Genomic DNA, 26901 nt, shown 5'->3' with positions numbered 1-26901 from the left:
TCCTTTAATAATTTTTTTTCTTTTGTTTTTAGGGCCGCACCTAAGGCATATGGAAATTCCTGCGCTAGGGGTCGAATAAGAGCTGCATCTGCCAGCCTGTATCATAGGCACAGCAACATGGGATCCAAGCCACATCTGCGTCCTAGGCCACAGCTTGTGGCAATGCCAGATCCTTAACCCACTGAGCAAGGTGAGGGATCGAACCCACATCCTCATGGATACTGGTTGGGTTCTTAAGCCACCAAGCCACAATGGGAACTCCTCCCTTAATCATTTTTAAATTCTAAAATGGAGAGATCTCCAGACCCCTAACTGGGCAATCTTTATAGTACTGATCCAGACAGCAAAAGGATGCAGCTGGCAAGCTGTTTCCCTTTAATCTCTTCTTAAGCCAGGTGTTAATGAGACCAAGCTCAAAAAGTTCAGTCAGGAATGGGCCAACTAACTTTGTTCAGAGAATAACTCATACAGAATATTTCCCAGCTCCTGTAACCCATATGAAAATTATATTCAGCCATTCACTAATAAAAGATGTAAGATGAACTATGGATTGCGAGCCAGAGGTATTTTTCTGTAAAAGATCACACGTACATTCTGGTATCTAAAAATTCTATGTGTTACTTAAGAGGTTTAAAGTGCTGCTGCTGTCTTTGGAGGCCTGGCAGCTGGCTAAAAATTAGACAGTGGCCCAAAACAGTCATTTTAAAAAAAGAAAGGAAGGAAAAGGAAGATAAAGAAGAGAAATTCCTCTTAAAATCCCTGATTAAACTTATTTGGACGTCTTAATTGTTCACTTGGTAAAAATACTTTTACACTGTACATACCTAACAAGTGTTTGTAGAATAGACCGAAATTCCGGAATTTTTCCACATTAAGTCAAAGTCTTTTGGCCCCTTTCCATTCCCTCTTCAAACATGTGCCAACAGAATAGAGAACCATGAAACATTCAGCCATGTGCCTTCTTTTGTTCAAACGAATCACCAATATCTAAGTATAGGTGACCCTCTACATTGATAAAAACCCAAACATCTTAATATAAAAAAGAAGGTCTGCTATTAAGGAAGCAGCTTATAAAACAAATTATATAAATTAAAATCTGATTTTTCTAATACTGTCAACCCTCTTTTTTTTTTTCTTTTTTTTTCTTTTAGGTCTTATAGCCTTTTCTAAGTTTTTTTGTTTGTTTGTTTGTTTTTTAGGGCCACTCCTGTGGCATATGGAGGTTCCTAGGCTAGGGGTTGAATCAGAGCTGCAGCTGCCGGGCTTCGCCACAGCCACAGCAATGCAGGATCTGATACACCATAGCTCATGGCAATGCTGGATCCTTAACCCATTGAGCAAGGCCAGGGATCAAACCTGCGTTCTCATGGATGCTAGTCAGATTTGTTAACCAGTGAGCCACAACGGGAACTCCACAGCCTTTCCTAAATTAAAACAATTGTACCCCATCATTCTGGGACTGTATAGCCTCTTCATTTCTACAAATACAGAATGGCCCAAATGTAACCAGCCCAATATCATATAAGACATATTTCAAAATATCACACTTCAAAAAATGAAAACTTAAAATACTAAATAAGGTTATTTCTTATGAGCACTAGAAAAGCTAAGGCATGGATTTAGATAACCCCAAATAATTTGTGCCCTAAATGTTGGCTTATACTTATGAAATAAAGCAGAACAATAAATTATAATGCTGGTAATTTTCTAAACTAGATGTTCTTAAATTAGCACAGACAACATCAGTGGGATCCTGGGGCCTCCTGGAGGTGCTTTGTGGTTCCATAAATGTTTGGCTTGCATCCCATTTTCAAAGTATTCTTTACATCTAAAAACCAGTAACAGGAGTTCCCGTCATGGTGCAGTGGAAACGAATCCGACTAGGAACCATGAGGTTTCGGGTTCGATCCCTGGCGTTGCTCAATGGGTTAAGGATCCAGCGTTGCCATGAGCTGTGGTGTAGGTTGCAGACTCGGCTCGGATCTGCCTTTGCTGTGGCTCTAGCGTAGGCCGGCAGCTGTGGCCCCGATGAGACCCCTAGCCTGGGAACCTCCATATACCGCGAGTGCAGCCCTAAAAAGACAAAAAAAAATTAAAAAATAAATAAAAAGCTGTGACAATGTCTCTGTCATATGTATTAATGCATAATGAAAAATAGCATACACACTCAACTGTGTTAAAAACCAAATGTAAACTCATCAGTTAGCCTGCCAGGCCGCCTTGATTTTATGCAGACTTTGGAATAAAGCTTCTCCTGCCAGCTTTCTCCACATATCTCAACTTCTTATAAACATGTCACTGATTAGGAAGGTTACAGCTCTGCTCTAAACTTTTAACTCAGATTTGCACATGTAAATAAAATTACACCTAGAAAACGGGACTTGCTCAATAGTGTGCAATTAAAACAGGAAAAGAAGAAGCTCTAGCTGTGATCGCAACAGCATCTATAATCCAATTCCAAATTTAAGCCCAAAGGATCTCAATTTAGAAGAAATTTGTACTTGTGAAACAAATTATAATAATACATTATTTTCTTACTATGAAGAAAAAATCAATTATTAAAACAGGAAATAGTCTGAACAGTAAGGTAATAAATTTACAGATTTTGCATTTAACCATCAACAGGGTAAAATGACTAAACTCTCCATGGCCTTGTTTGTAGAATGCTACGAATTTTACAGTTCCTTTCATACATACAAAATCACATACATCCTTTTTAACTTGATCTTGAAATCAGGAAAAGAAGTGTCCTCAATCAATTGTTTTTCCACTCTCAGTTAACATTCCAACTACATCCATGTATTTATGCTTTTAGGATTTTTTAGCACTCCTTTGCAGAACAGGATTATTTTCAAATTTCCAAATTGATAGAAAAAAAAGCCATTATATTTAACTTAAACTATATCTTTGTCATATTTATTAGACTATCTGAATCTGGAAAAGCTGTCTTTAGAAGATTAAGAAGAAAAATTATAACATTAAATTACACATAAAATAATAGCTGTCTTTATTAAGACATTCAGCGAACCTAAGGCACTCTTCCTCAAACTTCTCCACTGAAATAACCCATAACACAAAATGCCATGGATTCCCACATTCTGAGAGTATAGCCTTAAGTAAACCAGGTACAAAACACAAAATTTCTTCATAATATTTTCGGCTAAAAATCCTTGTGAATTTTGTGTTTTATCTCCTAATATTTATTTTTATTTAAAAAAAATTTTATATGCTTTCTGTCTAAAAATGTAAAAATCAAACTCCAGGAAGATGCACCAATTTCATCCCAAGTCTTTAAGTAGCTATCTGACAAAACACAGAGGCCACTAACACCGCAGGATAAGAAGGATGGTCCAAAGTTGGATGTACTCTAATGCACTTCCATTTGCAGTGACTGAAACGCAATTCTTTCCAGTCCATTAAAGAGCAGAATTTATTCTTCCTTAAATTAATAACTTACATTTTCATGTTTCATATGTTTAAGTAACCGCAGTTCTCTGTAGGTCCTTTTGGCATGAATAATGGATTGAAATGGTCTGGATAGCTTCTTCACTGCAACACGTAACCCAGTTTTTGTGTCAAAAGCAGAACTAAGAAAAAAAAAAACACAAATAACTCATCATTAAATGTGCTCTAAATATATCAAAATTAGTACTTACAAGGCTATTTCTTTTCCAAATTAAATGGGTCTATAACAAAATACAAAAAAGTATAAAGATAACAAATAAAATGACCTATAATCCCATTCCCAAAGTAATCTGTTAATTATTTTTGGTGTTTTCCTTCTTATCTTTTTTTCTATGCATCTAAAACAAGGATCAACAAACTTTTTCCCAGAAGGACTGGATAATATGCTTTTTAGATATTTTGGGGCTTAGAGTGTCTGTCTCAACTACTCAACTCTGTAGTTGGAACTGGAAAGCAGTGATATTACATTTTATTTTTATTTCTTATTTGGCTGCACCTGCGGCATGTGGAAGTTCCCAGGTCAGGGATCAAATCCGTGCCACAGCAGTGACAACGCCAGATCTTTAACTCACTGAGCCACCAGGGAACTCTGATAATAAATTTTTAAATGGATGTGGCTATGACCCCATAACACAAAAACAGGAGCCACCTAATCCAGATGAGCGAATAGACTGGGACACAAAGAGCTGGATTCCGTCTGTCTTCTGAGACTAAGCCTCACTGCACCTCACCACCAAATGCTGCCTGATCAGAGCAGAGGCCTTAGACACCACCATGTTTTCAGGACAATGAGCTGGAGCAAAAATGTCTTGAGCATCTACAAAGTATCTGTCACTTTCCAGAAGCTGAGATACAGTAGGAAATAAGTCAACATCCCCTGCCCTCAGGGGATGGGGGCAGAGGGGAAGAGCAGAATAATAAATAAATCTCAAATAGTGATTTTGATGAATGCTAGGACTAAATACAACAGAATAATGGGACAGAAAGCTGGTGGAGTAAAGCTACCTTAGTCAGGATGTCCAAGGAAGTGTATTTGAGCTGAGACAGCTGAAAGATAAAGTAGCGACCATCTAAAGATACTGGGGAAAAGAGCCTCAAGCAGAAGAAAAAATAGTATTAGCATTTATTAATTCTTTACTGTATACCAGGAACTGTTCTAAGCCCTTTATATTATTTTTTTAATTAACTTTTTCTCTCCAACACTCCTATGAAGTAATAAGTAATAATTACCATCCTCCTCTTTAACAGATAAGGAAACGGAAACACAGTAACTTGCCCCTGGTCACAAAGCCAGAAAGTGACACAGCAGGAAGTCTGGATCCAGAGCTCATACTATCAACCACTTTGCTATGCTGTCTCTCAGAAGAGCAAGGGCAAACAAAGGAAGAAAGAAACAGATGTAGAAAAAACATTGCACGCTAGAGAAACAGAAGAAACACGGCCGGTGGAGGCAGAGCATGGAGAGCAAGGGGAGAGGAGAAAAGAATGAAGTTAGAGATACAGGCAGAGGCTGGATCATACAGGACATCTACAGCAAGAAACTTGATGTGAGAATTCCCCATTGGCACAGTGGTCAAGGATCTGGCATTGTCACTGCTGTGGCATGGGTTCAATCCCTGGCCCAGGAACTTCTGCATGCCATGGGCATGGCCCCCCCAAAAAGGACACTTGATGTGCATTTAAATTATATTTAGAGACTGTTTGGGCTAATTCCATCCTACCTCATCCTATTTAGCCCTGTCTCTAGTAGGCACATCCAAGATTTTCTGGGCTATCTATTATAACCAAACTTTCTTTGCCATGTGACTCTGTACTTGCCCCAGATGTTCCCCTCAAATCCTTACACTACGTCTCTGCTTTCCAACTCCCAATTTGTAATAAACTGCTGGAAATCTTCAACTTCTGAACCTTTCATCCATCTCCTTGCTTTAACTGAAACTAGGTTGTACCTTGAAGACACTACTTCTCTTACAGTCCTGCCACTGGAGGGATTCTCTCTCACATCCCAGGTAGCTCACACTAGCAGCTGGAATAAATGTCCTCCATGGCAACTATTCCCACTTCCAGACCACAGCTTTCCCTTTGATTTACAAAAGCTCCTTGGAGTTCCCGTCGTGGCGCAGTGGTTAACGAATCCGACTAGGAACCATGAGGTTGCGGGTTCGGTCCCTGCCCTTGCTCAGTGGGTTAACGATCCGGCATTGCCATGAGCTGTGGTCTAGGTCGCAGATGCAGCTTGGATCGGCTTGGATCCCGCGTTGCTGTGGCTCTGGCATAGGCCGGTGGCTACGGCTCCAATTGGACCCCTAGCCTGGGAATCTCCACATGCCGCAGGAGTGGCCCAAGAAATAGCAAAAAGACACACACACACAAAAAAAAATAGTAATAATAATACAAAAGCTCCTGCTCACAACCATCTCTCGCTCTCTGTTGCTATTTATTATCCACCAACTTGGAATAATAGTCCATCGTTCACCAAAAAGTTAGTTTATACCTCAAAGTTCTCTCTCCCCTTCCAACTTCTGTCATCATTCTTGGCAACTTCACCATCCAGGTGGAGAGCACATTCAACTCCCTGGCCTCTCAGTTTCCTGACCTTTCCAGGAAACTCCACCTTATCCAACCATCTCCACGGTCTCACCCTGGGCCTCTATCACCACCAAAGCTGCCTGCCTGCCTGCCTATAAAATTGTGAATGCCATCATAGACCTCCCATGCCTAAAACTAGTTTACCCCTAATTACTTGTACCCTGACCACAACAATTCATTGACTGTTTCTATTCCTTTAGCCCCCACCCCCTCCCATCTTCATTTTCTTCTTGCCTGGCTTTGACTACATGCTCCCTTGTAATCCCACCCCCACCCCCCTCTGATGTTCTCACCCAGATAAGGTCTAACTTCAGATGATTTCAACTATTTATTCTCCTGGCCTAAATCCAAGAATTAACTGTGGTTGAAGGAAAAAGAATGCACAATCATACCGACTGGTTTCATTCTCAATCTCTGAACTTAACCTCAAATAAGGCTTTCAATACTGCCACTTTTTTTTCTAGTCAATTCATTTTCCTACTCAAAGTCATCGTTTGACATCATCTCTCTTCAACCTCCACTCACACTCCTCCCTTAGGAGCTGTCCTCGCCTTCACTGAGAAAACAGAAACCATCAAAAGGGAGCTCCATCTGCCCACCACTCTGTCTACAAACCCATCTGGCACTCGGACCCATCTTTTCTGCTTTCGATTTTTTTATAACTAAAGACACACGCCCCGCCGCCCTTTTTTGCTTTTTAGGGCCGAACCCATGGCATATGGAGGTTCCCAGCTAGGGGTCTAATCTGAGCCACAGCTGCCGGCCTACACCACAGCCACAGCAACACCAGATCCAAGCCGCATCTGAGACCTACACCACAGCTCACAGCAATGCCGGATCCTTAACCCACTGAGCGAGGCCAAGGATCGAACCCACAACCTCCCGGTTCCTAGTTGGATTCATGTCTGCTGCGCCACAGCGGGAACTCCCACAGGCCCTTTCTTATAAAAATCTAAGACACAATACATGCCTCAGTGCCGTCCTTCCTCATCTTTTCAAGAACTTCACTCCTTCCTTTCTTTTCTCTCTTGTTTTCAGCTTCTCCCTATCTCCTGGATCACTCTGATCAGTGTAAGTATTCTCTAAATATTTCCCATTCTCTCTCTCTCTCTCTTTTTTTTTTTTTTTGTTTTTTTTTTTTTTTTTGTTTTGTCTTTTTGCCTTTTTCTAGGGCCACTCCTGAGGCATATGGAGGTTCCCAGGCTAGGGGTCCAATTGAAGCTGTAGCTGCCGGCCTGCACCAGAGCCACAGCAACGTGGGATCAGAGCCAGGTCTGAGACCCACACCACAGCTCATGGCAACGCCAGATCCCTAACCCACTGAGCAAGGCCAGGGATCAAACCTGCAACCTCATGGTTCCTAGTCAGATTCGTTAACCACCCAGCCACGACAGGAACTCCTCCCATTCTCAATAAACAAAATATTTCCCTTGAAAGCTCCCCATCACAGTTAAAATTCTCCAGTGGTTCGCACAGTGTGGTTCCTAGATCAGCAGCATCAATGTCACCGGGGAACTTATAAGAAATGCAAATTCTAAAGAGCCATCCTGGAGGTTTGAGAACAGAAACTCTTAACTCTGTATTTTATCAAGCCCACTACATAATTCCAACACACAGTGAAGTTTGAGGACCACTAATCTACATCTCCGCTACTCCATGGACCAGCAGCCTTGGCATTATCTGGGGGCTGTTTCGAAACAGACAATTTCAGGCTCTAAAGTAGAATCTACATTTTGACAAGATCTCCAGGCAACTCACACACACCTTAAGGTTTGAGAAACACAGATCTACAAGATCTATACAACTGACTCACTTGTTCTGCTCCCATTCTTTCTTCAATTCAATCCATTGAAACTACTCATCTCAGGTTGTCACTGACCTCTATTACCAAATCTAGTGGGTACTTTTCTGGATTAGCAAGTGACAAGGTTAACACTTCTCCTTTACTCTAAACACTCTCCAACCTGGTGTCCGTATACGCACATTCTATGAGTTTGCTATGACTTCCATGGCGGCTCCTTCTCTGTGGGTCCTGTACTCAAACTCTGTATGCTGGAGTTCTTCAGGACATGGTACTGGGCCCTCTTCTCTTCTCTCTCTTACATTCTTCTAGATGTTCTCATCTATACCCATGACTATTTACTTCTGTCTTTTTCAGCTGCAAATGGCATACATAAGTTTCCAGGCAAGGGATCAAATATGAGCCACAGCTGTAACCGACAACACAACTGCAGCAACACCAGATTCTTAACCCACTGTGCCACTCCAGGAACTTCCACACGACTTTAAATTAAACACCATCTAGGAGTTCCCGCTCTGGTGCAGTGGGTTAAGAATTTGACTGCAATGGCTTGGACTGCAGCAGAAGCATTGGTTCGATCTCTGGTCTGGCACAGTGGGTTAAAAGGATCTTGTGTTGCTAGAGCTGTGGCTTGGCTGGTTTTACTCCCTGGCCTGGGACCTTCTATATGCCGTGGGTGTGGCCATAAAATTTAAAAAAAATTATGCACCATCTATATGTTGAAAACTCCCAAATCTATGTCTCTCACTGAAATCTCTCCTCAGAACCTGACTGCCTACCTGACATCTCCACATCAAAAACATATAAGCAGCTTAAACTTAGCACCCAGAACTAATCTTCTCCCTGTCTTCTTTATCTCAATAAGTGGACTTTCCATTGAGTTGCTCAAGCTAGAGACAATTGTCATCCTTTATTTCTCCTTTTCCTTCAACCTCCTGGTCCCCATCCAAATCTTCAGAAAGTCTTGTGGTTTCCACCTCCAAAATACATTCCAAATTCAACTTCTCTTCACTTGACTGCTACCATACTAGTCCAGGCCACCCTCTTCACTAGCCTGTCTTCTAACACTTGTCTCCCTGCCTCTTGTTTTGTTCCCTTCTCATATACTCCCCACCCTCAACCAATACAATCTTTTAAAAATATAAAGTAGATGACACTACTCCCCTGCTTCAAATCCTTCAAGAAATTTCCTTGGCATATAAAAATACACAGAATGTACATCTTCTATCACAGCCTACAAAGCTCAGGTGATCTGACCACAATGACCCCTCCATCTTGCTCCTATGATACACTTTCCTTCCATTCAGCCACTATGTTCTGGACATGCTGGCTTCTTTCAGTTCCTTAAACTCTTCCAACAGGCTATCCCTGGTTCCTGAGATGCTCTTCTCCCAGACTTTCATCTCTACTCCACCTCACAGCTGAATCCTTATTCTTCAAGTCTTATCTTACATGTATCCAAGAGATGGAGCTAAGAGTTATCTTAACTGCCTCTGGCAGTCATCCTCTGTCACAACACCCTGTTTGTCTCCTTCCTCATTCTACATAAGGGAGGTGGGTAATCTTCTCTCCCGCACCCCTTGTTCCTACAAACCCATGAAAGAATAACTTCTCCCTTCTTGCAAATACCAAGTAAGCTTATACTCCTCTCTGAACCCCTCACTTGGCTCTAGAGAGGTTGGGACAGTGGTCATTGCTCCTGTGTGACTCATCCTCTTCAGCATTCCACCTCAGTCTGCCTGCCTACCAGCAGGCCGAGCACTTTCTCCTCTCCTCCACTGGCAAGCCTGCAGGAGCCTCCAGGAGCAAGGAATGCCATTGGGTTTCTAGCTGACCTGCCTGTGACTGAGTGTGCAGGCTCAAATCAGTGGGAAAGAAAGAAGTCCATTTGAGCCACCTGTCCAAGTTATTCTCCACACCAGCTTTACAGTAATAAAGTACATATTTCTCATCTCCATTTGACTGCTGTATTTATTCAGCAAAAGGCAGGCTAGAATTAATCAGTATCCTACAAACCCCAATAAACACAATTACCACCTGAAAGAGTGGTTAAATAAGGACTAGGGCTTTGATATTAGACTATCTGGATTTTACTTCCAGTTCTGCCTTTTTGTAGCTGTATAATCTTGAGGAAGTTAATTAAATTCTCTCAGCCTCACATATAAAATGAGGACAATATTTATATCTAATCTGTAGGATGTTTGTTAGGACTAAATGTGATAACTTTTGTAGTAGGTTTAGCAAAGGGTCTGGCCCATGGTAAATATTAGATATAATAATGTCTGGTTTTCCACTGATCATAAGCACCTTGAGGCAGGAAGTGTCTTCTGGGTTTTTTGTTTGGTTCCCAGACCAGGGGATGAACTGGAGCTGCAGCTGCTGGCCTAGGCCACAGTCACCGCAACGCCAGATCTGAGCCGCATCTGTGACCTACACCACAGCTCAAGGCAACACCGGATCCTTAACCCACTGAGTAGGGCCGGGAATCAAACCCACATCCTCATGAATACTAGTTGCGTTGGTTCCTGCTAAGCCACAATGGGAACTGCCCCCTTAGTGTTTCATTGTTGTGTGTTTTGTTTTTGGGTGCACCTGTGACATACAGAAGTTCCTGGGGCCAGCCCCTCTGCCTAATTTAAATGCTCACTCTTTTTCCAGGATGCCAAACTGCCTGGGATAAGGACAAGGCTGAGGTCAGCTATTGGCTTTGCCTTTATTATTATACTTATTAGTATTACTAGTTGGCAAGATTCCTTTTAATCACATTTTAAAAACTATAACTACAAGTAAAATTGTATTTTCATGAACAACATCATAAAATACAATTATCTTTACGATGATCTTTATGATTCTCCAAATTAAAATTCAGGTCACATGGCTTAATAAGTTTTTCCCCCAATTTTAAATTCACAAAGTTATGAAATTAATTTGTGCTTTATAAAAACATTCCTATGATTTAAATTTATTTATTTTTATTTTTAGGGCTGCACCTTTTGCGTATGGAAGTTCCCAGTCTAGGGGTTGATTTAAAAAATTAAAGGGAGGAGTTCCCATCATGGCTCAGTGGTTAACGAATCTCACTAGGAGCCATGAGGTTGTGGGTTCGATCCCTGGCCTTACTCAGTGGGTTAAGTAAGGATCCAACGTTGCCGTGAGCTATGGTGTAGGTCACAGATGCAGCTCGGATCTGGCATTGCTGTGGTTCTGGCGTAAGCAGGTGGCTACAGCTCCGATTAGACCCCTAGCCTGGGAACCTCCGCATGCCAGGGGTGCAGCCCTAGAAAAAGAAAAACCAAAAAAAAAAAAAAAAAAATTAAAGGGAGAAATACAAAATTCATTAAAAGCCGATAGCACAATATCACACTGTCAGTGTCACTCATTTACAGCCAACTGTGAATCCAGGGTTTAGGATACAACAATATTCATTAAATAAAATTAAATGTTTTGTTACACATTCAATATTGCCTCTCCTCTCCCAGGGTGGGGGCTTTCTAGATTCTTAAATTTGAATTTTTCTAACTGTGTCTAATTTCTAAATTTACTTACATTTACCCTGCTTTATTTCACAATTGATTTTTTTTTTTTTTTTGTCTTTTCTAGGGCCGCACCCACGGCATATGGAGGTTTCCAGGCTAGGGGTCGAATTGGAGCTGCAGCCGCTGGCCTATTGCCACAGCCACAGCAATGCAAGATCAGAGCTCTGTCTGCAAACTACAGCATAGCTCACAGCAACACCAGATCCTTAACCCACTGAGCGAGGCCAGGGATTGAACTCGCGTCCTCATGGATGCTAGTCAGGTTCGTTAACCACTGAGCCACAACGGGAACTCCTATTTCACAATGGATTTAAAGCAGCCGTATGTTTGTGCATGTGTGTGTGTGTATGTGTGTGTGTGTGTGTGTAAAAGTAGGTGATTAGGGAAAAATAAACAAGATAAATAAGAAATTATGTATGAGTGAGGTTAGTACAAATGCACACCATGAGGTCCTTTCTAAATGCCCATTAGTGGTGGGCCTCAAATTTGGCTGTGAGCCCACTAAAGTCATCACAAAGAAAATATAATCAGTTAAGACATGAGTCACAGGAACCATATAATAAAAGCAAACCAGGCAGTCATAGAACTGAAGAGAGGCATAATTATTCCTGTAATAAAACCAGAGAAGAGTCCCTCCCGTGTATGTTTATGAAGGAGACACTAAATAATGTAGTAAAAAATGTCCTAATCAACATCCTTACACAATGATAATAGTGGGTTTCAGATGGTTCTTTTCTTAGAGCATCCATCAGTGGAGACTGCTTTCATAAGGCCAAAATACAGTTGATTATTAGCAAAGGTAAGGAGGAGGAGACAAAAGAGCATGGCCTGCTGCTCTCTGACAGACTTAATCCAAGAGGAAATCTTAAGCATTTATTAGAAAAATTGGTAATAAGTGCCATACTCCTCAGACAATCCTCCAAAGATGATGTCCATCAACTGAGCTTTTGATAGGTAGAGACGTAGGAACTGTGTTTATACTTCATGACTGGCACCTGGTTTGGAGAGTGTCTATATTGCAAGGTAAAAGCAGATCAATAGGCTGAGTCAGCTCAGTAGAGGAAGAGTGACAACCTCTTAAGAAAGGTAAGGTGCTGCCTAACCAGGACTACAGCCCACATCCACAAAGCATGAGTACAAATGACTGTACCAGGATTTTCCTCAAAAACCAATTTGGGTTTTCCCCCAAGAGAAGGAAGAATAAGCAATCATCTGGCAAGTATCTGAGGAATTTGTGGGGATCATAAGGATTTTACAATTTTTTTTAATGGTCACAGGTGACATCTCTAACCCCTGAATGATGTTAAGGAAAAATGAACCTTAAATGAATGGTTAAGAAGACAACTCAATTTTCTTTATTTTTGGAAATTAATGGAAATATTCAAATATATTCAAATCTAGTTATGCTGAGTTGAATTCTCACTAATACATCAAATTCATTACAGTACCTACATGGAGAGAAATAACTTGCAGAAAGATGACATCTCCATATAATTTGAGAATTTTTTCCAATTGAATTCAGGTTAGTCGATAAGTTTTCAAAATGTGCTATTTCAATAAGTAATTCAGATGACTAACTTGGAACTTTCTCTTCACCTGTAACATTTGATACAAATTTCAATAAATGCCATATTGGAAATATTTTTTGGCATCTCTCTATCCACCCCCCAACTAAGAAACCTACTCTTTCTGCCTTCTAAATTCAGGCAAATGTGTAAGTATCACTGTAGTTTTCTTTTTCTTTCTTTCTTTCTTTCTTTCTTTCTTTTTTTTTTTTTTTTTTTTTTTTTGTCTTTTTAGGGCTGCCCCTGTGGCAAATGGAAGTTCCCAGGCTAGGGGGTGAATCAGAGCTGTAGCTGCAGGCCTATGCCACAGCCACAGCAATACCAGAACCGAGCCATGTCTGCAACCTACATCACAGCTCACAGCAACACAGGATCCTTAACCCACTGGGCAAAGCCAGGGATTGAACATGCATCCTCATGGATACTAGTTAGATTTGTTTCCACTAAGCCATGACGAGAACCCTGCTTTTTTTGTTGTTGTTTTCGACTGCACCCATGGCATGCGGAAGTTCCCAGGCCAGGGACTGATCCCAAGCCACAGCAGTAACAACTTAGAATCCTTAACCTGCTGAACTCCTGAGTATGACTGTAGGTTTTGTTTGTTTTGCTTTTTTTTTAGGGCCACGTGGCGGCATATGGAAGTTCCCAGGCTAGGGGTCTAACTGGAGCTACAGCTGTCAGCCTACACCACAGCCACATCAACACCAGATATGAGCCATGTCTGTGACCTACACCACAGCTCATGGCAACACAGGATCCTTAACCCACTGAGAGAGGCCAGGGATCGAACCTGCAGCCTCATGGTTCCTAGTCAGATTCGTTTCTGCTGCACCACAACAGGAACTCCTCACTGTAGTGTTAATGCTTATGTTCTACCCCTCTGTTTTGAAAGTAATGTCATGAAAATAAATGCAACTTTATGCAAAAACTTGAACTCAAGTTTTGATTTGGGAATTTCAAAAAATATTCTTCAGAGTAGCAGGGGACTTAAAACTGACTTTAAAAAGCTTTTGACATTTGAAACATTGTTAGCTTTTCCCTTTTTGTCAGCTTTTCATCTTGTCTCTCTCTCTCCCTCTCTCTCTATATATATTTTATATATCTCCTCACTAACTCTCCAATATCTTAATGCCTAACAGTTTGATTTTAAAGTAAATCATAAAATTATCTATTTGCACTACATATATAGTTTTTAAATGTAATTCTGTTTCTTACAACATTTTCATATTGATGAGAATGTCAGATGTTCTTAATACAACTACTACAAATATGTGCAATATGACCAATCTCCAGTTTTTCAGTTTCTAAAAATTCCTCTGAAAGAGGCTGAAACATACATGACACATGAAAAACCTTATCAACAGAAAAGTAGCCCAGGATGGAAAAAAACAGTCATTTAATCGATCACTCTTATCTTGCCTTGCAGAACTTAACAGTTCAAGAACTTTTAGGCAAATTCACTATTTTCATGCAAATCTCATTCATAGAGAAAAATATATTTGTGATAGGATTTAGCAGGGACATTAGTCTTAGGGCTGGGACTAAAGGAATGGCAACATATATGCTAATACTTGCCATTCCTAATCTGGTCCAATTCCTGCTGCAAAAGCTTCTAAACTATTGGAACAAAAATGTTTTTCACAACTGCTTCAATTTCAATATTACTACGCTGATAAAAACTAACATTCAAATAACGTATAGATTCACTTAGGCATGCAATCTAAAAATCCAAAACCATTTGTGATTAAATTGAATTTAACCTTCATTTGCTGAAAGCTCTGTCTGAAAAAAAATGATTTTGCAAGATCATTACAGCTTTAAAAGCTAGAGGTGTCAGTTAACATATACCTTTGATTGCAAATGTGTTGAATGTGTCATATATATCTGAATCAAGAGCTAATAGTTATCCCATACTGAATGCAAAAATATTGCAGATTATTTTATTTCTTTTATCTTTATTTATTTATTTTATTTTTGTCTTTTTGCCTTTTCTAGGGCCGCTCCTGTGGCAATACGGAGGTTCCCAGGCTAGGGTCCAATCAGAGCTGTAGCCACCGGTCTACGCCAGAGCCACAACAACATGGGATCCAAGCCTCATCTGCAACCTACACCACAGCTCACGGCAATGCTGGATCCTTAACCCACTGAGCAAGGCCAGGAATCGAACCCGCAACCTCATGGTTCCTAGTCGGATTCGTTAACCACTGAGCCACAACGGGAACTCCTATTTTATTTCTTTTAAAGGGGATTATTTTCCAAAGCCTCATTAGAATCTTCCACCATGGGTGTATCTTCTCTACTTTTGGAAGTTATCATTAGATAATTTCTATTTCCTTTCAGGCAAATCTGAATTATTAGACTAATCAGATACTACATTGTAATTACTTAGTATTACCATCAATCAACTTTGCCTTGCTGCTACAATTAATAGCCTTGTACAACATGATGAAAAATAATGAGAAAAAGTATATATATGTATGATTGCGTCACTTTGTTGTACAGTAGAAATTGGCACAACACTGTAAATCAACTATACTTGAATAAAAAATAAAAGTCTTATACAGTAATAATGTTCACAGGCTTCAAAGCCGCAAAAGCACCCTAGAAATATATGCTATGAATATTCCTACAGATGTACATAACAGGCATTAACATATTTTCACATTTGGGTTTTGCTCTGTTTGTGACTCCCCATTACAAAGACATACATAATTTATAGTAACACTTAAGAGTATTAGTTATCTATCACTAGATAATAAATTGCCCCCAAATTTGGTGGCTTAAATAAGATTTAGCATCTCAGTTGGTGTGAATCAGGAATTCGGGTGCAATTTAGCTGGGTGGTCCTGGCTCATGGCCTCTCGCAAAGTGGCAGTTAAGATGTTGGCTGCAGGGAGTTCCCGTCATGGCGCAGTGGAAACAAATCCGACTAGGAACCATGAGGTTGCGGGTTTGATCCCTGGCCTTGCTCAGTAGGTTAAGGATCTGGCGTTGCTGTGAGCTGTGGTGTAGGTCGCAAACATGGCTTGGGTCCTGCATTGCTGTGGCTGTGGCATAGGCTGGCAGCTGTAGCTCCGATTAGACCCCTAGCCTGGGAACCTTCGTATGCCACAAGTGCAGCCCTAAAGAGACAAAAGACAAAAAAAAAAAAAAAAAAGATGTTGGCTGCAGCTAGAGTTATCTGAAGGCTTGACTGAGGCTGGAGAATCCACTTCCAAGATGATTTACTCACTTGGTGTTGGCAGGTCTCAGTTCTTTGCAATGTGGACCTCTCCACTGGACTGTGTCAGTGTCTTCTCAACGTAACAGCCGGCTTCCCCTAAAGCAGTGGTTCTCAACAGAGGGCAATTTTACCCCCCAGGGGACATCTGACAATGTCTAAGACATTTCTGGCTGTCACAATGGAAAGTGCGTCTTGGGGAAGGGGCATGTACTACTGGAATTTAGTGGGTAGAGGCCAGGGATACTGCTAAATATCCTCCACAACAAATAATTATCTGGCCTAAAATGTCAAAATGAGGTTGAGAAACTGCCCTAGAGCAGAGAAAGACCAAGAGAGGAGCCACAATGTCTTTTATGACCTACCCTCAGAAGTCAACTCTATCACTCCTGCCACATTCCATACTTGAGAGAAGTGAGTCACTAAGCACAGTCTTTACTCAAGAGGAGGTGAATTAAGCACCACCTCTTCAAGGGAGGAGTATCAATAACTGTTTCATCATTCACTCAGCAACTAGATTTTTTTAATCAAGATAACAGAATTTTCAAAATATCTTGCTTGCTTTTGGTAATACTAAGTTTAAAACCTATTTATTGCTGGGGGGTGGGGGGAATCACTGAAATGCCATCCAACAAAGCTGCTTTTGGATCCTAGAGAATGGTCTCTGTTTGAAATATTTCAATGATCTGATCTCAAAAAATCCTGTTAAGCATAATCATAGGCAGTTTGATACAGAGAAGAGTTAACTAGTAGACAAAAGATTTCAGTTCTAGTTTGGGTCCCTGAAACTTCCTAGCAAGCAATCTTGGCCAAAGCTTTCTATGATCCTGTTTCCAAATCTATAAAATGGGGGTGTCACTAGCCCTGCTTATCTCACAATGCTGTTTGATGCTCACTTTAAGATAATTACACGTAGGAGTTCCCGTTGTGGCACAGTGGTTAATGAATCTGACTGGGAACCATGAGGTTGCGGGTTCGGTCCCTGACCTTGCTCGGTGGGTTAACAATCTGGTGTTGCCATGAGCTGTGGTGTAGGTCGCAGACACGGCTTGCATCTGGTGTTGCTGTGGCTCTGGCATAGGCCGGTGGCTACAGCTCCGATTAGACCCCTAGCCTGGGAACCTCCATGTGCCGTGAGAGCGGCCCAAGAAAACGGCAAAAAGGCAAAAAAAAAAAAGATAATTACATGTAAGTGCTCGATGAACTATAAAAGACAGGCAGTAAGTGCTCCAAGTGGAAATGAACGTGCTATTATATAATAATTTCGTGATAAGCTTCCAGCATGGGGTTTATCACACAGAACTCTCAATATGTATTTTTAGATCTCTTACTCTCAAATTTGAGGTTAAGCATATCTCTGAAATAACAGTAAATTTGAGGGCAAATTATTAAAATATAACTGAGAGCCCAAATCCTTGACTGTTTTTTGTCATGCCACGGAAAACTAAAATATAGTTTCTGCAAGTTAAAACGCACATTTATTCAGCAATTATCGAATAGGATCTAAGAACTACCTATGTAGCCAATAATTAGATGCTAAACTGAAAAAAAAAAAAGGTATTCCTTCATATATATTTTTCCCAATTTAGACTTTGACAGAGAGAAGATGCTATAGTTTATTTATCTATCTATCTTCAAAATCTAGCCCTGGAACATAATGCAAGATTACTAAATACATACCAAAGCAAATAGTTCCTGACCACAAAGAACTGAGAATCTAGCTGGAGAGTCAGATGAACACATATGCACATAAATTACTAAAGACTTTTATAAAGCAACACATTTGCTTCCTCCAATCCATCCTGTAACACTCCAGACAGAATAACTTTAAAATACTTTTCCTCCCTACTTTACAATTCAAGAAACTATAAGTAGCTCTCTATTGCCTAGAAAAATGCAGTTGCCTTAACCCTACTCCAGAACTAATTCTAAATTTCTGGGGGTAGGATACAGACACTTGCATATTGACAGTGTTTCTGAAGCACAACCAGAATGAAAACTACAATTGAGTTCACCCTATCTGAGCTATTCCTCCTGTCAGGCCAGTTCATTTCATATCTTAATTATTTTTGTCATGTTTTCTCCTGTTACTTACAATGTTCTCTTTCTAAAAATGTTTCAAATACTACCCATCCTTCAAAATGATCTTCAAATCCTTCTTCCTCCATGAAACAATCCAACTATTCTAGCCCACAGGACACCCACATCTCTCTATATATATCAATACTTTTTATGTATTCACTAATATTTTATGTTTATTTCTCTTTGGGGGGGCTGCACCTGCAGCATATGTAAGTTCCCAGGCCAGGGATCAAAACTGAGCTACAACTGTGAACTACACCATAGCCATGGCAACGCTGGATCCTTAACCCACTATGCCACACCAGGGATGGAACCCATGCCTCAGCTGCAATCTGACTGGCTGCAGAGGCAATATCAGATCCTTAACCGGCTGTGCCACAGCAGGAATTCCTATGTCTGTTTCTATTATACACTGTCTGACGGATGACCAACAGATGTTTTTCCCTTGATTCTTTCAACAAATCTAAAACATAAATATAAAAATATACACACATCTCAAACTTCCAAAATTATGTTGCCTTAATACCAAGAGTTATGGAAATCTTCACGCAGTTGGCTCATTCCCTGATTGTCATTTTCATGATGACTGCCATTCATCAGTGCCAATGATAAGCTTCCTTCAAGTATCACCTCCATATAGCTAAGGCTGAACCACACAAGCTTATGACATGAATCCATTCCTAGGGTAGTTAGTGCGACATCTCTGAGATCGTTCTCAAGAAGTGCCCAGAAAAATGATTAAGGGAAAGTATGAAACATTACATTTCGACAGACTTGAAATCCAGAGTTAGACATTCTTGAGATTAAATTTGTAAGTATAAATCCAGATGTACAGTTTAAGAACAAGGCCACTACTGCAACTGTATCAGATAATGAATTCAAAGGAAATATCCATAGAAAGAATAGTGTACCTTTTTACAGGTTCAAGTTATCCTATCTAGTTTTTACTCAGGACCAATCAATTCAATTTTACAGTTACCTAAGCGGTTCTCAACCAAAGGTGACTTTTCTACCATGGTACATGTAGCAACGTCTAGAGACATTTTTGGGTGTCACAACTGAGGGCTGTGACTGGCATCTAGTGGGCAGGGTTTAGGGATGCTGCTAAATATCCTACAATGCACAAGACAGTCCCTACAATAAAACGTCCATAGGATGAGTACCCCAGTGTTTTATGACACTTGTACATTTAAACACAACTTGGTAGATGCTCACAATACTTACTGAATGTTCTCTTAATTTGCTATTTTTCCTTTTGTTTCCTTTAGCATCAATATCATTTAATTTATTGAGATTGCTAATTTCAAAGCAGATCATTCAAAGCATAAGGTATTTAGGACATTAACCTAAGAATCAGAAAATGAAGCAAGTCAAATGGGAAAATTTTTAAAAGTGTATCAGTATAAGACACCAACATCAATATTTCACTTCAATATAATACTAAAATCAATAAGGAGTTATAGTTTATTATAACCAGTGAGAAAGATAACTAAGATTTTCACCAGCATTTGGTAGCCTGGAGAAGAAAACACAAATAGAAACTATTATTCAAAAGTCAAAGTTTAAGAAAGTTCTAGCCAGATAAAACCCTATATGCAGGATTTGATAGAAGGGAGAACAAAGACATAGCTACTACAGTTCCCATTGTGGCTCGGTGGGTTAAGAATCTGACTAATATCCATGAGGATGTGGGTTTGATCCCTGGCCTCACTCAGTGGGTTAAGGATCCAGTGTTGCCACAAGCTGCAGTATAGGTCGCAAAATCGGCTTGGATCTGATGTTACTATGTTTGTGGTGTAGGCCGGTGGATGTGGCTCCAATTCAACCCCTAGCCTGGGAAATTCCATATGCTGAGGGTTTGTCCCTAAAAAGAAAAAAAGAAAGAAAGAAAGAAAGAGCTACTAGGAACATTAAGGATAAAGCAATTATTTCCGAGAATAAATTTATATCTACTACAGGAATAAGGAAATACAAGAATGAAGAGTTCAGGGGTTCCTTTGTGGTGTAGCAGGTTAAGACTCCAGTGTTGTCACTGCAGCAGCTCAGGTTTGCTTCTGTGGCATGGGTTTGATCCCTGACCCAGGAACTTCCACATGCCATGGGCACAGCCAAAAAAAAAAAAAAAAAAAAAAAAAAAGTGAAGAGTTCAGGATACATTTGTATAAACCAGATACCTCAAGCTGAGTGTCACAGGACAAAGGGATGATCATTTGGGACACATAATTTGTAGGTGAGCAGATGGTCACAGCTGAGACACTACCCTCCCCACCCCACACATAGTAGAAGTATAGGGCTTGGTTAAGAATCTAAAGGATCCTTACCCTCACTGTCCCTTTCTTCCCCCTAAAACAGAGCTTCCCTGAGCCCTTGGCAGATCAAAAGAAGAAGTTCAGACCTATTGTGGGCACATGCTGATGTCACCACTTTCCAGATCTGAATCAGATGGAAAGGTCTCTCTGACACAGATTTCAAGTACATATCCTTGCATCAAGTTGCCCTTGATGTAAAAAGTAACCAGTATGCCACTAGATTCAAAAGAGACACCGAAGAATCTAAAAGATTTCAAATAAGGCATTTGAAATATAAAGGTAGATTTGAGATGGCAACTTAAGCTGAAAGAATGCAGAAAAGAAAAGCTGCAGAGGATTTCCAAAGCAGTCTCTGAGAAAGCAACATAAATACGTCCCTTCCAGACTGATATTTTCAAAAGCAGGAATTCTTCTGATCTTTTATTTCTTTCAATCTTTATAAACATAACACCTACTACAGTGCCTAGCATTGGCCAATACTGGATTAACGAATTTAAGAAAACAAAGGAGAAATTGGTTTGGGTTTTTTGTGATTTTTTTTTCCATAGTGATGTGTGATGCTTACAATCTGGACTGAAAGCTTGGGAAAGCAACCAATGCATACTTGTGGGTAGAATGACAGTAAGATACTCACACTTACATACTTCCTTCGTGTCACAGACATTGTGACAATACCACTAAGGCCTAAAAGGAGAAGGTTTTGAGGAAAACAAGGAAATCTGTAACACCATTCAAAGTAACAGGAGCCAACATGTTCAGGGTCTAAAGTTACTTAGACAGCAGGCCTAGACAAAATAAACATTTGTTCTATTACCTTTTTGTTATGTTGTCATGGGAATCTGTGTTTAGGAACACTTATTTTCTGCAACTAGATGATAGAGCAGTAAAAGAGGGAGTGCTTTCATAAAAGAAAGAAACTTGTGTCTGTAAGGCAGGAAAGAAAATAAATCCTATGAGTTTTTTTTTTTTTTTTTTTTAATCTTTTTGTCTTTTTAGAGCCCCATCCGTGGTATATGGAAGTTCCCAGGCTAGGGGTCAAATAGGAGCTACAGCAACCAGCCTACACATCCACTCAGGATCCGAGCTCCTTTGAGAACTACACCACAGCTCACCACAATGCCGGATCCTTAACCCACTAAGCAAGGCCAGGGATCAAACCCATGTCCTCATGGATACCAGTCAGGTTCATTAACCTCTGAGCCATGACAGGAACTCCAATCCTACAGGTTTTTAGAGAGTCACATGCGTAGAATCTTTAAATCTATAAGATTTATTCAAGTTAATAGAGAAGTCACTGGGAGCACAGCCAAAACATTATTAACAGGTAGCTATAATCCAACCTCTACTAAAATTATTTTAATGGGGAAAAGGCAGAGGAATGTAAAGCAGATACAGGGCCAAATAAAACAGAAAATAAATTAGATTTTAAATGCTGAAAGAAGGGAAAAAATGACTTTAAAAAAATGACCTAAGAAAAAAACCTAGAAGCCCAAAGAAGTTAGAAAACACTAAACCTGCCAGCAGGCTAATCTTCTTTTGTCAGCAGAAGTCTAGAGCTAATCTCTTTGCTCCCTTCCTTTTGGCAACAGAAACCTGAAAAGTGAAGTAAGCTTCACATATTATTTAAAGACCTGGACTGGAATACCCTAAATTTCTAGGGCCCATAAAAAGTACTGGCTCTGGTACTCTGGGCCTTCTGGAGCGAGAGTCGGGAACAGGGCTATGCACCAATTTGTCTGACTCCTCTATTCTACCCTGAACTATAATTAGTGCCTCTAATGGGTAAGGAACAGAAATGAAAAAAAGAGGGATCCCAGAAGTTCCTGCTGTGGTCCAATGGGATCAGTAGCATCTTGGAAGCACTGGGATATAGGTTCAAACCTTGGCCAGGCACAGTAGGTTAAGGATCTGGCATTGCCATAGTGGTGGCTTAGGTTGCAACTATGGATAGGATATGACCCCTGGCCCAGGAACTCCTATGTCACAGGGTGGCCAAAAAGGAAAAAGAAAAGAAAAGAAAGAAAAAGAAAAAAGAAGGATCCCAAAGCAGAGTGTTAAAATATAAGTAGGTCATGTCTCTTCTCCAATCACAACCCTCCATGCCTCCATGGCCTCTCCTCTCACTCAGAGTAAAAGGCACAATTCTTACAAAGGCAAATAAGACCCTTCATGATCCCAGACCCTCCACCCTCTTCTCCTTCTATGATCTGGCTCCTGGTTTCTTCAGCTCAAGCCATACTGGGTCTTCTAGCTATGCTAGAGAATGAGGCCTTTGCATGTTCCTCAACATGGAATGTTATTCCCTCTCCCCTCAGATCCAACATGTTGTATATCATTTCCTTCAGGTCTTTGCTCAATTGTCACCTTATCACTGAGGTCTACCCTGTCTATCCTGCTCAAAAGTGCAACATAGCCATTTAGTATGCACCTTTCCTTCATTTATTTTCCCCACAGCACTTATCACCTGACACACTATAAATTTTAATTTGTTTATGGTCTACTTCTATTCCCTCGCCCTTAGAATATGGTTTCTTACTTTCTCTCTCTTTTTTTTTTAAGGGCCACAGCTGTGGCATATGGAAGTTCCTGGGCTAGGGGTTGAATAGGAGCTGCAGCTCACAGCCTACACCACAGCCATAGCAACACCAGATCATTTAACTCACTGAGCAAGGCCAGGGATCAAACCCACATCCTCAGGGATACCAGTCAGGTTCTTAATCTGCTGAACCACAACAGGAAATCCCAGAATATAGTATTTTATGAGCAAAAAATTTTTGTCTGTTCTGCTCATATTCCATCTCCAGCACCTAAGGAGTGACCCACACAGAACAGGCACTCAAAGGTATTAGTACAATACAAAGAGTACTGTCCTCAAGGAGATTATCATGAAACCCTCCTCCTCTCCCTTTGCCTCCACAATCGTGTACTCTGTCAGACCCCAAAGTTCAAATCCACCCATTTGTCGAAGGTGAAAATTTAGGGGTTATTCTGGACTCCTTTCTCTTCTCTACTTCTTTCTCCCCCAATTCAGCCTAGGAGCCAAGCATGTCAAAACCCAAGATCTCTTTGTCAAAAGTGCAGAACTGACAGACCACCACCTACTTCTTCCCTATAATAAATTATTAAAAGGCTAAAATGCTGGGAAATCAGTGAATTTTATAAATTCTTTACATGTATACTTAATTTATGGAAGTACTATATAAAATCAAACTACTTCTAATAGTAAAAGTTTCATTTATTAGAAAAAAAATTTAAGTATAAAGAGGTTTTGATTTTATCTGTACTGAAGAAATATGCGTATCACTTCCAAGTACATGGCAACCAGGAAACAAGATTTCTAGGTTACAAAATCAGGGGAACTCACTTTATCATGGTTTTTTTGAGCACTACAGTAATTATACCTCTTGGATAGGAACAAATCAATACCAAATTTCACAGCAAAGAGCAAAAATCCAATGTATTTTCAAAGGCCTTAGCAAGGCAGTTATTTCTATTTATATCCTATAACAAAAACATGTACAGATAGTCCCAACTTCACAAAATGTGCACTGAAGACTTTCAAACCAACAGGATTCGTAAATTCAGGAATTAACTATTTGCACTGCCTGATAATTCCTTGGGAAAAAACTTAATCTGGGCAATGAGTCCATTTGGGGTCTACTGATTCTGAGGAAGAGATGTGACTTTATTAAGTAATTACCTCTTGGATTAGCTAGGATGACACTAGCGAGTTTCATACAGTCATAGCTCTATTATTAGTGACCCAGCAACCTCTCTCCTCACAAACGGAGGGAGGAGAAAGGCAAACAGCACAAAAAAAGTGCCGCATGTACAGGAAAGGAGAATTGTAGAGTGTTGAAACTCCAGGACCAAATTCAAAGTAGCATTAACAAGTAAGCCATTCCTTTCATGAGTCCAGCTCATCACCTATATAACTAGGTTAATAATACAGCCTTCATAGAGCAAGGGAAAATGGAATGATAATGCTTTGACTGCAGATATATCATAAAGTATAAAATCCCACAAAATGTCATTAATACTAAAGTCAGAGGGATGTAGCATAGTGAATTCTTCCACCTTGGAATCCTAAGCCCCAGGGGCTCAACATCATCTGCCCGGGAAAGGCGAAGTCAACACAGATCATCTCTGAGGCTGCTTTAGAGGGAAATCAAAAGCAGAGCAGTCTTCAGTTATCAAGAAATCAAACTGGCAGAACTGAAAAGCCAGAGGTTCAGGATACCCTTATTTTAAACTGGGAGCCAGTGGAAAAGTGTCATTGGAAAATGGGATCATTTAAGGATGACATTATAACCAACTTGACTGAATTCTTTCCTAAAAGTCTTTATATATCAATAACACAAATATTTGTCATTGTATTTAAATATTTATTGGTTGGTACTAGTAATGTGCAGCCAATCACCTTGCTTTTGGTTACAAAGAAAAGCAAATGGGAAGAAAGATCAGCATGGGTCTATTATCACCACTAGAAAAATAAAGGGCACACCTCTCTTGCTGAGTCAGGTAGTCAACCCTGCATGCTCAATAATGACGAACTTTTATTTATTCATGCCCTGATTCATGCTAAAGAAAAAAAAAAAGATTTAAAATGGCGAATGGCCACTAATACTAAAAAAATTTAGCTTCACTTATATTTACTGTATTTCTTTACATACAATCTTGTTCCACAAAGCATTTAGGAAGCTGGATTTTATTTCTTGGTAAATTATGCCATCCTCTTACTAAAAGTCTTGTTATATACTTTATATACTGATGAAAAATATAAACTGCACAGCACAATGCCTGGAACATAGGAGGCAATGCATAAAATCCAGTTATTATTTGCATCAGGCTATAAACCCAGGGAAATGAGTGTCTTATTCTGCCTTGTTTAATACCCAATCTCAAGAAATAGTTCGTATTCAATAAATATTATTTATAAATGATTGAATATGATTTAATAATAATTCTCAACTGTTACCTATTTTATGGTTATCAGGGTCCTACCTCCTGTAATCAAAGGCAAGGGTCTGGAAAACCCATACCCCAGAGGAAAGGCATTTAAGTTCCTGTTTCTGTTTCCTTAAACTCACCACAAAGATTCCTCCCCCCTTCTGTCCCAAAACCACAAAATCAATGCTTTGCAACAACGTGTTCTTAAACAATTTTGCTTCATTTCCCCTCACAGACAACACACAAAGTTCCTTAAATTGCAAGACTTACTTTAGTTCCCTTTACCCTTAAAAATGAAAGGCATATTTGTAAAACCCTATCAATTCCCAAATTTCAAGTCTGATTTTTTTCCCCCTTTGGTCTTTTTAGGGCTGCACCTACGGTATACGGAAGTTCCCAAGCTATGGGTCGAATGGGAGCTGTAGCTGCTGGCCTACACCACAGCTCAAGGCAATGTCAGATCCTTAATGCACTGAGCTCCAGGGATCGAATGGAGGCTTCATGGATACTAGCCACAATGGGAACTCCTCAAGTCTGATTTCTTAATCTTTGATTCACAGTTGGTTATACAGGCTACTTACTGCATATTTGCTTTTTAACTATATACTTAGTACAAATTAAAACACTGAAATTTGATTTAATATTTTAAAAAATTTTTTAGGTTACACATCAGAATGTATGACACAGCAATCAAATTAGGAAAATGACACATTAATTATTTCAGTGATGTTACATTCCTTGAAATACTCTCAGAGATTCCTTTTGGGAACAGACTTCAGATCCAGTTCTACAAGTCACACAAGAAATTCTGTGTTATTACTTTATGGTTACAACTCCTATTTGATCTTGAACAGTATCACCAACCTGACTGCCTAATCTTTTTCACCAGATCTGAGTCAAATTCTCTAAATTATTTGGATTCAATTTGATTTTGTTATTTTCTAAAATCAAATCTGCTCTCAAAAAAATGAAGATAGTGAAAAATAACACAGATGACAAAGTGGATTTCAAGAGAAGCTAAAAAAATTTTTCTGCCATACCTGAAAGTTGCTAATTGAAAGAACTATTTCAGATAACTAATATGAGACAACACTTGTAAATATAAACTTTGACATTTTTAATCCAAAGTGAGTTACATTTGGAGTTCCTGTTGTGGCACAGTGGTTAGCGAATTCGACTAGGAACCATGAGGTTGCGGGTTCGATCCCTGGCCTTGCTCAGTGGGTTAAGGATCCAGCGTTGCCGTGAGCTGTGGTATAGGTTGCAGATGCAGCTTGGATCCTGTGTTGCTGTGGCTGTGGTGTAGGTTTGTGGCTACAGCTCCGATTAGACCCCTAGCCTGGGAACCTCCATATGCCGCAGGAGCAGCCCTAGAAATGGCAAA

The 26901-nt window shown here is 40.0% G+C and overlaps 1 protein-coding gene across 4 annotated transcripts in view; it reads right to left on the bottom strand.

Moving 5' to 3' along the window:
* MAPK14 (mitogen-activated protein kinase 14) overlaps window positions 1–26901 on the bottom strand; it is a 70147-nt gene that overhangs the window by 40002 nt on the left and 3244 nt on the right. For all 4 annotated transcript variants that reach the window (XR_001297832.2, XM_003356615.4, XM_001929490.6 and 1 more), the window contains exon 2: window positions 3458–3587. Coding sequence is in view for 3 of the 4 variants with exons in the window: in XM_003356615.4 (XP_003356663.1) it covers window positions 3458–3587 (130 nt within the window). In the remaining variant the exon portion in view is untranslated. The remainder of the gene's footprint in view (window positions 1–3457; window positions 3588–26901) is intronic.

Source organism: Sus scrofa, chromosome 7, assembly GCF_000003025.6.
Source record: "Sus scrofa isolate TJ Tabasco breed Duroc chromosome 7, Sscrofa11.1, whole genome shotgun sequence".
In the NCBI taxonomy this organism is placed as follows: Eukaryota; Metazoa; Chordata; class Mammalia; order Artiodactyla; family Suidae; genus Sus; species Sus scrofa.
The sequence above is the reverse complement of the archived record's forward strand: the minus strand, read 5'-3'. Positions and strand labels throughout refer to the sequence as shown.